The sequence below is a fragment of the Eupeodes corollae genome, chromosome 2 (genome assembly GCF_945859685.1).
Source record: "Eupeodes corollae chromosome 2, idEupCoro1.1, whole genome shotgun sequence".
Lineage (NCBI taxonomy): Eukaryota > Metazoa > Arthropoda > Insecta > Diptera > Syrphidae > Eupeodes > Eupeodes corollae.
Window position 1 is genome coordinate 64,490,786 of NC_079148.1, and position 13,942 is coordinate 64,504,727.

The window sequence follows — 13,942 nt, forward strand, 5'->3', positions numbered from 1 at the left end:
GGCTGTACAGCGACGAAGACTTAGTCAGAAGGGTAAAAGTCCAACGTCTAAGATGGCTGGGTCACGTAAAGCGCATGGAAACCAATGCTCCGGCCTGGAAAGTCTTCGAATCCACACCCACAGGACAGCACAGTAGAGGAAGACCGCGGATCAGGTGGCGCGCACAAGTGGAAGGTGACCTCACCCAACTTGGAACGTGAAACTGGACACATCTAGCTAGGGACCGAGCTAGATGAAGAAGTTTGTTGGGTGAGGCCCTAGTTCACACAGGACTGTAGCTCCACTTTTAGTAAGTAATTAACGATCACCAGACAAGAAACAGTGATTGTGATCAGAGATCGTACAATTCTGTGGGCTCACGTAAGATTGGAGCGCGAAGCAATTTATGCGGCTGATTTAACGCACAATAAACGTTGCCAGTTTTCACGAAATAAATTTAGCAATATTTTTGACAATCTTAATTTTTTTATTAAAAATATATCTTCAAGGTTGAAATAGAAAAGTTCGTTAAGTATTCTAGAAAACGGAATACTATATAAGGCGTTCTATTAGATTCATATTCTCATAGAAAATCCAACTAAAAAATGATTCCACTTATTAAGCTATACTTCACCTCTTGTAGGCTTTAAAAAGGAAACAAAATACAAATTCAAGTTCAAAAAGTTTCTCCCTATATCCGCTGAACCTACAGTAGGGCTAGTAGCGTTAAGGAATAGTTGACATCATCGCGAAGTTGGCTACTAGCAGTCCATATCTAGTATGTCAATGGTTCTAGGGCATTTGTATACTCGGTATTTCAAAAACAAAATCCACAGCAAATTTGTTTAATTTTTATATCAAACATAGAAAATATTAATATCAGGTAAAAAATAGTACAAAGAAGGTAACATTGGGCCCGTTTTTGGAACTTTGACATGACAACAAAATTAAGCTCTGTACGAATTTAATTCCTGTATGTTATTTAAATTGATTTAAACTATTCCTTAGCATTATATCTCCAAGTATTTCAACACAAATTTTGAGTTGAAAGATTCTCTAGAGTCTAACAAGTTTTAAATAACAAAGTACTTTTGAAAAATAAATTCTTATAACGATAAACCGAACAAAAATCCAGTAAATGAATGTGAACCAGGGGTTGCCCAAAAGTCAAAACAAACAGAACTAATAACCTCCTACCAACGAGTAACCATGGCCAAACAAAGATAAACTAACGAGTAGTGTAAAAAAAATTGACATTTTTATTTTGCAATTTTCACGAGAATAAAGAAAAAATAGATTGAATTTGAAAAAGAAAACCGAGAAACAAGAAAAGCGTTTCCACTGAACCGAACACCACAGAACAAAGTAAAGAACAAAAAGAAAAATCCAAACTAAATCACACTATTCTCTAAACTAGATCCAACAAAGAAAACCCAAAATCCAACTTAATGAATAAGAAAATTCTTTGCTTATTTCCAAATCATATTTGCTAGTAGTGCTAAACGTAAAAGACCAAAAACAAAAAATAATCCCAACCCAAAATCTGTGTAACTATGAGTGTGATTGGTAAACCACAACAGGTCAGCTCTCTGCAATCGGGAGCAGGAACCAGCTCACTTGAGCCCAGTCCACTTTCACCAGAAAGGATCATCAGTCCAGACGATGTCCTTCGATTGAATAAAATCACAGAAGACTATCTCTGCACACCGGATGCCAATATTTACGAAATAGATTTTACACGTTTCAAAATACGCGATCTGGAGAGCGGTGCCGTCCTCTTTGAGATAGCCAAACCACCTAGCGAACAATTTCCCGAAGGATCCATCGAGGAAGCTACATTGGCAACAGAAGAGCTGTCGCTTTTAGATGATCCAGTTGATCCGAATGCTGGACGTTATGTTCGTTATCAATTTACACCTGCGTTTCTGAACTTGAAAACTGTTGGAGCAACGTAAGTATTTAAACCTTTTGTACTCATTCTATCAAAAATAAAATATCTTAGAATGTCAAATTCTAGAGTGGAGTGCTATGAAAAAAAACAAGTGACCTTTATGAGCAAATTTCTTTGTTTGTAGTTAACCTTTTTTGAAAGTCCTTGAATGGTCTGAGTATAGTACAACTTAATTGCCTCATGTTTAAAAAATGCCAACACGATCGTTAGACATTTGTTTGTGATTTTTAGTCCTATAATTATTCTTAATAATTGAAGTCTGGTATTCTTTATTGTCTAGTGCTTCAATAAATTTATAGATCCTTGCCCTTTCATGTCCTTTTTGGTAGAAAAAATAACTTAAGGACGTATCAATGAAATCGCTAAAATACAAATTAAAATTGCAATAAATTTGACTAAGAATTTAATTAAATTTGCTATCTGGTGGCTTTTTTGAATGAATCAATTCTTCACTGCCCTACAAAAAAGGATTTTTGAGTACAATCGCTAGGAGTAAAAAAAAATCTTCGACCTAATTATTTTAAACATTTCAAAAGTATAATCTGCAAATCTTATGATGGACTTGAAAGCGAATGTTTCTCTTTTAAATGGAGGAAATTATACTTTAGGATGTTGTTAGCAAAACGAAACCAGCAGAAATCGATGATGAATGGACGAAGAAGAATAATAAAGCGAAAGCTCATTTAACGTTGAGCGTAGAGGATGGTCAATTGATGCACATTGCCCATCTAGAAGATGCGTTTAGTATTTGGGAAGTTTTCTCTAAGAAATACGAGAGGTCAACTGTTGGAAGTCGCCTCTACTTAAGAAGAAAATTATATGGCATTAACTATACTAGTGGTAAGATGAGTGACCATATAGATGCTATTCTTAAGGGTGTAGGTTTTGAGAGCTTCTGGAAAACCTTAAGAGGAAGAATGAGATGAAGTTTTTGCAGTTTTGTTGGTGAGTCTAACAGAATCTTACTCTGGGCTTGTTACTGCACTCGAAGGTCGAGATGAGGCAGACTTAACAATTGAATATGTCACTGGTAAGATGTTAGACGAATATCAAAGACGTTTTGAAAGCAATGATGACAAAAATGAAAATGACGTTGCTATGTGGTCTAACCAAAGTAGAAATCATGAGTCTACAAAACGGAAGAAGACGGATGTAAAAGAAGCAAGAACGTGCTTTTATTGTAACAAAATAGGACATGTTAAAGCGGACTGCTACAAATACAAGTCAACTTTGGAAAAAGGGAAGCATGCCAAATCATCTGTTGCATCAACATCACATGACAGCATCAGCAATAAAGATTTTCTCTCGTTTGAAGTTTGTGCTGAATCACGAGCTGAGTGTGGTGGGTGGTATATTGACTCTGGAGCTACAATCCATATGACCAACGATAAAAACTTCTTTGATTCGATTCAAAATGATAACACAAAAATATATCTTGCTAATGACTCGTCAGTGATGTCTTCAGGAATCGGATGTTGATACATTCTGATCTGTGTGGTCGTATATAGACATCAACTCCAAGAAGTAACCGATATTTTTTAACACTGATTGCCGATTCTGTGTCGCAGCTATGTTTAATAAGTTTGGTAGAAAACCTTGAATTCTGCGATCCGACAATGGAAAGGAATAAGTATCTAAAGACTTGGAAGAATTTCTGAAGAGGGAAGGAATACATCATAAGTACGCGGTTCCATACACACCACAGCAAAAGGGTGTAGCAGAACGCAAGAACCGAACCTTTACTGAAGCAGCGAAGTGTATGTTACTTGAAGCAAATCTTCCAAATCGTTTCTGAGGAGAAGCCATGTCAACAGCAGCCTATTTGCAGAATAGGCTACCCAGTAAAAGTCTCGAGAAGACTCCAATTGAGTTGTTTACTGGAGAGAAACCTGATCTGAGCCATATTACAGTGTTTGGATCCAAATCGTTTACCTTAGTCTTAAAACAGAAGAGGAAGAAGTGGGATGGCAAGGCAAAAGAAGTGTTGTCATCCTTCTTTTCTGTGGGCTCGTGCGCGCATATCAGGCTTATGTTGCCGAATTTAGCCTAAGTCTGGCTCCAATGACAAAGCCGCATCCAAATAAGCGCTGTTGCTAGCAGTCACCATAGTAAATGTCGCAGTTTTTCATTCTCTTTTTGCCCGGCCCATCCCATCATATTTCCTGGATGGCGGTGATGTCTGATGGGACCTAGCATTCCACGTGCATATCCGAAGTTCGTTGTCCTTAAATCTTTTGCGTAGGTTTTCAACAGGAAATCCATCCGTGATGTTTTTACGTGGCCAGGAAGTCACCCCGACGACACAACCCCCAACCGGGAGGGCCAGCTATTAGTATAACTTCAAGGACGGGAAGCCGGATAAAACCGCTCCTTATAGGCCTGAGCTCCCAATAAGTCGTAGAAGCACTATAAGGTGTTCACTAAGTAGTTCAACCTTACTGGAATTGTAGACGCCACTGTTGATTCCATATCGGGAATTCCTCCGCTGCTGTCTGGATAAGAAAAGGTACCTTAGTGGAAACACCTCTCCACCCTCTCTCGTTTGCTGCCCCCAACAACTTTCCAGTTGGTAACCTTTCCACAATCAAAAGAAACAAAGAGAAACCAAAAGTACCGTTGACGATTGTAAAAGTGATGATGCAGGGATTTTCAATTATTTCGCATTAAGCATTACTGGTACGCCTAATTTCAATTGCAACTTATTTGGGTGCACAGCGGATAAATCAAGTGAGTTAAGAAACTCTACTGGGTATGAATTGCCCTTTTCTGATTCCAGTGAGACAGTGCCTATTGACAATTACTTCCTCATATCTCTTGCTACTTCATCCAGTATCTTTGAATTTATTTTTAAAACTATATTGTTTCTTGTTGCTAGAATCGAAATTGATTGTCATGTATGTGTTGGTACCAGATATGAAACGACCATTGGCAACACGGGTTGTATAGTTTATATCCTTTTATCTCTGTCACGTATTATATTCACATCTTTGTCACACAAAGATCTTTCCTATTTTTGAACTATTATTTTTCTTTTGCTCATTCTGTTTTTAATAAAGCTACTGGCTGGACGTGCCATTTTTATAACGTTCAACTTGTTATATTTTATTTACTGAAAGTTATAGACTTTAAATTAAAATCCAACAGGTTATGGGCCCAGACCCTAACTGCACAGGATAATAAAAATAATCAAAGTGAAGTTATAAAATTAAAAAAAAGAAAACAAAAAAACAATTTCGTAAGAATAGTAGATTCGCAATCGCATTTACGTATTCTAGAAATAAAGATGGCTGGTCACATGGTTCACATTGAAAAATTATCAAAAGACAATTTCGACACATGGAAACTACAAATGTGCGCTATATTAGTTAAAAATGATCATTGGGGCTATGTGAATGGGACAACACAAAAACCAGAACCGATTTTAGTGCAAAATCAGGTAAGCAATTCACAAGAAATAAGCATTTGGGAAACAACAGATCAAAAGGCCAGAGCAGATATCATTTTGTCTATTTCACCCTCCGAATTGTGTCAAACATTGCTGCACTTCAAGAGATGTTTGGGAAAAACTCGAACAAGTTTACCACTCCAAAGGTCCTGCAAGAAAAGCCACATTTTTCAAAAATGAAAGAGGGAGATAGCATGATGTCGCATCTGAATAATTTCTTCGGCAACTTAGACAAACTAGCTGAGATGGACATAGGCATTACGGAAGATCTTCTCACTATACTGTTATTGTATAGCATTCCAGACAGTTACGAAAACCTTTTGAAGTCCGGTACGGATACAAACCGAATGTTTCACATTTTAAAATATTTGGTTGTAAAGCATTCGCTCTAAATAAGAAACCAGGTATAGGAAAATTTGTGTCCAGATCAACAGAATGCATATTCGTAGGATACTCGACCACATCAAAAGCCTATCGTCTTTGGGATCCAGTTTCGAAAAGAATTATTGTGAGCAGAGACATCAAATTCATAGAACAGTCGAGTTGTATTCAATCTGATGATGTTTACGAAAAGTTTATCGATTTCAATTTAACCACAGCAAATCCGATTGACAGCAAAATCGAAGTTCCGAAATACGAAACACAGTTTGATGAAATTAATAATGATGACAGCAAATGCAATGAAGGAAAATTATTCGGAACAAGTTTGGAAAATGAAAACAACAAGAAAGCTCATAGTAAAAGTTCAGATAGCGATGAAACTCCGCTTAAGAGGGGGCCTGGAAGACCAACTTTTGAAAGAACTGGCAGAAGGGGCAGACCAAGAAAGTTATTCAGCATGATGCAAGAAAAGGTCAAGAATGAGGCTGACCTGGCCGAAGAAGCTAATTTTGTGAGCTGTTCAATTAATCCAACGGTGAAAGAAGCGATGGAGAATTCATGTGCCAACGAGTGGAGAGCTGCAATGGAATCAGAGTTCAATGCTTTACGAGACACGAACGCATGGGAACTTGTTGAACGTCCGAAGGATAAGAAGGTCATCGGATGCAGATGGGTTCTTAGAACTAAGTTCAACGCTGATGGAACAGTCGAACGACGCAAAGCAAGATTGGTGGCCAAAGGATGTTCACAACAACCAGGTATCGAGTTCAATGAAACATTCGCACCGGTGGCAAGGCAAAGCTCAATTCGAATCCTCATGGCTTTAGCAGCAGAATTTGATTTGGAACTTTTCCAGTTGGATGTTGAAATGGCGTACATAAATGGAGACCTGGAAGAGGAAATATTTATGGAGCAGGCTGAAGGATTTGTGAAAGCAGGTGAAGAGAATTTTGTTTGTTCACTCAAAAAGGCTCTATACGGGCTGAAACAGTCTGGTTCATCAAGTTAGAGCAAGAACTTTTGGAAATGGGACTTAAACCATTAAATACCGAAAAATGTATTTATTTAATGGAAACTGAAGAAACTTACATGGTTGTCGTCATCTATGTTGATGATCTTATAATCTGAACAAACAACTTAAATTCTTATCAAAAACTGAAGACACACATGTCACAAAAATTTAAAATGAAAGACCTTGGTAAGTTACATTTTTTTCTTGGAATTGAATTTAAACAAGATATTTCTCAAAATACTGTCACGATGAATCAATCCAAATACATCCAAAACATTTTATTTGAATACGGAATGAGTGAATCGAAGACAATGGCAACTCCGTTAGATGGAAATGTGAAGCTCAGCAAACAGATTGGACCGAAGACTGAACAAGAAAAGTCTGATATGTTAAATACACCATATACATCATTGATAGGTTCACTAATGTATCTCGCGGTATCGACGCGACCTGACATCGCACACACAGTAAGTGTTCTAAGCCAATACAACTCTGATCCTGGCAAGGAACACTGGAAGGCTGCAAAACGGGTCCTCAGGTACCTACAAGGCACTCAACATCTTGGCCTTGTATACCAGAAAACCAATAAACTGGAGTTAATCGGGTATGTAGACTCAGATTGGGGAGGCAACGTGGACGACCGAAAATCATACACAGGATTTGTATTCAAATTGGCCAATGCAGCAGTGACTTGGGAATCCAGGAAGCAAAAATCTGTCGCACTGTCAAGCACGGAGGCAGAGTATATGGCGCTGACTGAAGCAGCTAAGGAAACCATTTATCTGCGAAACTTGTTAAAGGAACTTGGTTTTCTTAACAATGATGCAACACCAACCATTGTTTACTGTGACAATCAAGGAGCCCAAAAACTAATGAAAAATCCTGCATTCCATTCAAGAACGAAACATGTAGACATCCTACATCATTTCATCAGAGAAGTGTTCCAACGAGGTGAGATAGAAGTCAAATATATTCCAACAACCGAGATGATTGCTGATGTCCTAACTAAAAGCCTATTTGGACCAAGCCATCGTAAATGCATCAAAGGTTTTGGTATCCTACTTGAAGAAGGATAACCCGCGTTGAGAGGGGGTGTTGGTACCAGATATGAAATGACCATTGGCAACACGGGTTGTATAGTTTATATCCTTTTATCTCTGTCACGTATTATATTCACATCTTTGTCACACAAAGATCTTTCCTATTTTTGAACTATTATTTTTCTTTTGCTCATTCTGTTTTTAATAAAGCTACTGGCTGGACGTGCCATTTTTATAACGTTCAACTTGTTATATTTTATTTACTGAAAGTTATAGACTTTAAATTAAAATCCAACAGTATGTAATTTTTTTGAATTGTCATTAAAAGAAGCGCTTTATAATAGACAACGATGATAGGTCCAAAAGCAGGAAGCACCTTATGTTATGCTACTAAATAGTGTTTGAAAAAAAGAATATCTCGAATATCTAATCTTAACTGTAACCGGGGGTTAAAAGAAACCTAAACAACTTTTTATTACTCGTGACATGATGGTTAGTGCGTTGGACTGTCATGCCAAAGGTCGGGGATTCGATCCCTGCATATGCCATCGACAGATTTTTTCACGAGTACTGCCTCTTGCGAGGAATTGAAAAATTCTCCAAGAGTAACTCTTGTCATGAAAAAGTGTTTTCATAAATTAGCCCGGTCGGATTCGGCATAAAAACTGTAGGTCCTCTCCATTCCTGACAACATTACTCGCACACAGAAGAAGGAATGGTTGAGAGTTGTAAGTCACTAGGCCCTAGTTCCTAACGGACTGTCGCGCCACCCAATTTATTTTTTTATTTTTAGAAACACCATACTAATTTTTTAAATAGAGCATAGAATTCAAAACATAATTAATTAATTGTTTATTTTTATTTTTCAGGGTCGAATTCACCGTTGGAAGCAAGCCTGTGAATAGGTTTCGAATGATTGAGAGGCACTTCTTTCGAGATCGCATACTTAAGACTTTTGACTTTGAATTTGGTTATTGTATACCATATTCAAAGAATACATGCGAGCACATCTATGAGTTTCCTAACTTGCCCCCCGAATTAAGTAAGTTTAATAATTTAACCATTTAAAAAATATCTAACTATTATTCTCTTCTCAAGTCGCTGAAATGATTGCTAGTCCCTTTGACACTCGTTCTGATAGTTTTTATTTTGTCGAAGATAGCTTAATTATGCACAATAAAGCAGACTACGCGTACGATGGTGGTTTAGTTGTTTAAAAGTTAATATCTAAACAAACAAAACACACAAAAAAATTAATTTATTTTAATATTTTTGTTTTGAAACAAACAAAGAAAAAAACAAAATCAAAGTACGAGTATCAAAAATATATCTGTGTATACTGTTCTTCAATATTTATTATCTTTAAACAAATAATAATGATTATTAAATTGATTGATCTCTTTTTTGGCTAATTGTTCATAACAAAATACAAACAAACAACAAATTAAATAATATTATGCCTCTTTTTAAAAACAAAAATCACCCTTGCCTTAGACTGCTATTTAATAAGATTTATTTTCTGTTAATTTATTTATTTATTTAATATTTATTTATTTTTTACAATGTAATACAAAACAAGACAAAATTGTTCATACATTTTACATACCACGTACAATATTATTAATTATTATTAATATAACAAACAATAATATTACAATTTTGTTTGCATTCCACATTATTGTGTTTTTTTTTTATATACAATTAATTATAAATAGTTATTGTTGTTTAAAACATCAGTATAAATATTAGTTCGAAAACGATTTTAAGAGTAAATTACAAAAGAACAAAATTAAGTCAAAACAAGGTAAATTTTAGGTGCAAATTGTATAAATCATTGAAGTTGCTTTTCTATTTCATTTAACCTCAAAGTTTAAAAATACTATAGGTTTGTGGGTAATGTTATGATTGTACATTGTTTTTAAAGGCACTATCAATCGAATGGTGCCTTAGAACGACATTGACAGTGAGGTTTTTACAAGCATTAAGAAAAAATAGGGAAGTGTTAAAAAAGAGCTTTCGTATGACAGAGTAAAATAAAGCGTGGTTCGGTATTCCACATTCACATAGGGTGGTTAAAGAACGAATCTCTATGCTTTAAAATGCTTCCGAATTCGGGATCCCAGGCATTCCCAAGGGCGTTGTTAGAAGTGCTAGTGTTACGGTTGATCTTTTTAGGAGGAGAAATAAAGGTAAAAAATAGAGAGGCAAAACAAATCAGGGGGGTCATTCCGTAAAACGATAATCGTTAGACGATAGCGTTTCGACGATAGTATCACTTCACGTAAGACGATAATAATATATTTCCTCTATGAGGAAAATAGGGAAGGATTTAAAAGGAGATACCGGTGCACATTGGTCTTATAGTTCTGAACATCAAAATGGAAGGGAAAAACAGAGTTGGCCAAAGCATTCCACATTCTCGATATGCTATTTAAGAAAGAATCTCTGTAATTAACAGTACGCCCGAAATTGAGCTCAAGGGTAAACTGATGAGCATTCCTAGAAGTGCGAGTATTACGGCTGAATTGTTTAAGGAGTGGAATGCAACTGGCTAATTCGACAGAACATTGTTTGTAAAAATATCTATAAAATAACGAAAGGCATGAAACATTGCGACGGTGTTCTAGCGATGTAAATGTTTCGATTATAGTTCTGTCGCCTATCATTTTTAAAGCGTTAATGATAATCGTTTTGAAAATTACAGAATGTCTACTCAGGATGATGTCTTTGTCACTAATCATTCTAAAAGCTCTTCCTAGAATATTGTCCAAAATCTTTAAGTAAGTTACTAGGGCACCAGCCCAGAGATAGGAAGGGTGATATGTATTCTCAAGGTAAGGGTCTTACTTACTTACTTACTTAAGGTGGCGCTACAGTCAGGGGCGGACCTGGGCATCCAACATGTGTCTTCAGCTAGCTTTCTCCAGTTTCACACGCCAAGTTGGTTGATGTCTTCTCTCACCTGCGTGCGCCACCTGAGTCGTGGTCTTTCTCTACTGCGCCGTCCCTCTGGATTGGATTCGAAGACCTTCTGGGCTGGAGCGCTGATGTCTATTCGCTCTACCTGACCCAGCCATCTAAGTCTTTGTACTTTTATTCTTTTACCCAGGTCAATGTCAAAGGATAGACCGTATAGTTCGTCGTACGGTCTTTAACTCTCCATCAATGCAGACGAGATCGAAAATCAACTGAAAAAGGACGTTCTAAGACGTTTTCATCTTTCTTTGACGAGGTGCAAGCCTCAGCCCCATAAATGGGAAATTAGACCTCAGAGAGAACTTTACTTTTCAATTGCTTTCTAAGTCCAAAGGAATAATGATTTGTTATTCTCCATATAATTTCAGCGCTAGTATCGTTGTCTGAATTTATAGCAATGCCTAGGTAGGCAAAGTCCTTAACTACCTGAAAGTTATAGCTGTCCATGGTGACGTTTTGTCCAAGACGTCGTCGTTCAATGCTATTTTTTGATGACAGCATATACTTGGATTTTTCTCTCATTTACCACTAAACCCATTTTATCCGCTTCCTTCGCAATGCGCAAAAACTCTGCACTGACATCACGCTTTGAACTTTACATTTTGTCAATATCATCAGCGTATCCCAGTAATTGGATGGACTTTTGGAAGATTGTGTCTTTAGTGTTGACGGTTGAGTTTCGCACAAATCTTTTCAGAATGATGTTGAAGAAGTCGCATAGGAGTATATCGCCTTGTTTTTTGACATCAAATGCATCGGTGAGATCTTTTCCGACCTTAATAGATCAGTATGTGCTCTCCATCTTCATTCTGCACAAACAGACAAGTTTGACAGTGATAAGACATCGTTCTGTAAAGGTCTTCCCTATAAAAGCTGTCATACTTGGCTTTGAAATCGATAAAGAGATGTTGGGTATCGATTTGAAGTGCCTGGTTCTTTTTCAAGTTCTGCTTTAATATGAATATTCGGTCAATTTTGTTTTTTTGCTTCATTAATTGACGACTTCAAAAATAAAATTAAAGAAATGTGTTCATTGTTTACTGTGTTTTGTGCTTCCAATTTATGTTTCACGACAGAATACTTGCGGAAGGATCATCCTATATATTATAAAACATCCCAGGAGCTAATGAAGTTGATTCTTAGTGGTCTAGCAAATAAGAGAGTTTTGAATTGAGAGGCTTCAATTGTTTATAATACTAAGATCCTTCCACACGTATTCTGCCTTAAAATATAAATAAGGAGCACAAAACGTGTATGAAATTTGTCCTCGGAATTTTCTACATCTTCTTAAGTTAGAAATTTTTATTTTATTAACTTGGACTATAATTTCCAAAAAAATTAATTAATAATTTTCTGTTTAAAATTGAAAAACTTAAAAGAAACTTTAAAAGTAAAATACTGATGTTTTAAATAATAATTAAAGAAACCATTCCCTTTTGATACATATTCTGTACATTAAGCCTTTGAAAAATAATACAATTATAAATACAAAAATAAAAGTAAATAATTACAACAAAATTAACAGCTATGCTTTTGTTCTTAATTTTATGATAAAATAAAATAACAAAAAAATAAAATAAACCAAAAATACTCTTCAATAAAAATTGTATATTTCCATAAACGAAACAAACATTATTTATGTAATAAATTTAAAGCACGAAATAATTATATTTTGTAAAGCAAATCATAAAAAAAAGAATTAAAAAAAATATATTATTTATCATTTTTTTGTTTAAATAGAAATAACATACAAAATTTATCAAAAATATTTTAAAAATGAGCTTTTGCTCGGCCACATTTGAGCACGGGGTTATACGATTTTTCAAAAAAAAAAAGAAAAACAAAAAATTATAGATTAATAATTCCATGAGTTTCGTTTCATCTAAAAAGAAAACAAAATCACAAACAAACACATCAAATTGGAAAAAAAATAAGAAATTAAAAGAATTCTGTCCACAAACACATCATTTTTTCTAATAATAAAACAATAAAACTTAGTTTTATGCTAAAAATGATTCTGTAAGTGAATACTTTTTAAAAAAATATACTTAAAAAATTTAGCAAAAATAAAATTTAGCGAAAATAAATTTAAAAAAAAAAAACACACTAAGGGACCCGGCACCAAAAATGATGCATAAAGGGTACACCCTGCAGCCCAAGGGTTTGCAGTTTTTATTTTTATTTAAAAAAAAATAGCTAGTTACGTATTCGGAATTTGTCGGTTCTTATTATGTAAAACGGAATTGACAAAAATCTGTAATAAATGCACGATGTGTGAAAAATTATTTATGTATTTACTTATTACGGGTCTATCACGAAATCTAGAAAACCAAAATATAGAAAGCAAAAGTCTAGAAAGGAAAAATCTAGAATAAAAAAATATCGAAAAAAATAAATTTTTGAGACAATATTTCTATTCACTATTTATGTTGCTGTGTTCACATCGTTACTTGAAGAACAATAAAAAAAATGAAAAATGAAGGTGATCGAAATAACATCGAACAAACAGTTTACAAAAATTTAAATCGATGGATTTATTTATCACTCAAATAAAAGTTTAAAAAATTAGGTCTATTGGATCTGCGAACTTAACAAAACTCACAACTGTCGGGGAAGAGTGCTTGCGGTGAAAAATAGTGGTACACACAGTGTTGTTGAACTTCCCAGTGGGCATTCCCATACCCCAACTGCATATAAAAAACAAGTGTTGAAATGTAATTCATCTGTCAAAAATAAAGGAAAGTCAACTTGTGATGCACCATCTCAAATAGTGTTAAACACGAAAGTAGAAACCCCATCAGAATGTAGGGTCAATTTACCTCCTAATGTCGCTCAAAAACAAAAAATAGCTCGTGTTAGACGTCAAAACGAGAGAGAACCTACTGATCTAAGCGAAGTCAATGTACCGCAACGCCTACGGTAATTCCCAACAAAAATGAAATACAAATTATAAAAACAAATCTTGTCTTCGTCTGTTGAAACTAATTTATCTACAATACATGTCATGTTTTTTGTTCGTCAATATTGTTTATTGACTTTTTCGTAGCTAAAGGAATCAAACGAAATCACATTAGTGTCGAAGGTAATTATGACCTGTCATCAGATCATACTCCAGTGATTCTATCACTAAGTGAATCGGAAGTACTAGGAAAAAGTAA

At 35.3% G+C, this 13,942-nt stretch overlaps 1 protein-coding gene across 1 annotated transcript; it reads left to right on the forward strand.

The window, feature by feature from the left end:
* Positions 1-1,209: 1,209 nt before the first annotated feature.
* On the forward strand, positions 1,210-13,069 carry LOC129946510 (protein unc-119 homolog). The gene is made up of 3 exons (XM_056056723.1): positions 1,210-1,930; positions 8,678-8,850; positions 8,907-13,069. Exons 1-3 carry the CDS (start codon positions 1,533-1,535, stop codon positions 9,023-9,025), a joined length of 690 nt encoding a protein of 229 aa, XP_055912698.1. The 5' UTR covers positions 1,210-1,532; the 3' UTR covers positions 9,026-13,069.
* Positions 13,070-13,942: the final 873 nt, after the last annotated feature.

Coding starts and splice junctions, on each gene's coding strand:
- LOC129946510 (XM_056056723.1), top strand. CDS start 1,533: ATGAGTGTGATTGGTAAACCACAACAGGTCAGCTCTCTGCAATCGGGA. Junction 1,931..8,677: donor TTGAAAACTGTTGGAGCAAC/GTAAGTATTTAA, acceptor TTTATTTTTCAG/GGTCGAATTCACCGTTGGAA. Junction 8,851..8,906: donor TAACTTGCCCCCCGAATTAA/GTAAGTTTAATA, acceptor TCTCTTCTCAAG/TCGCTGAAATGATTGCTAGT.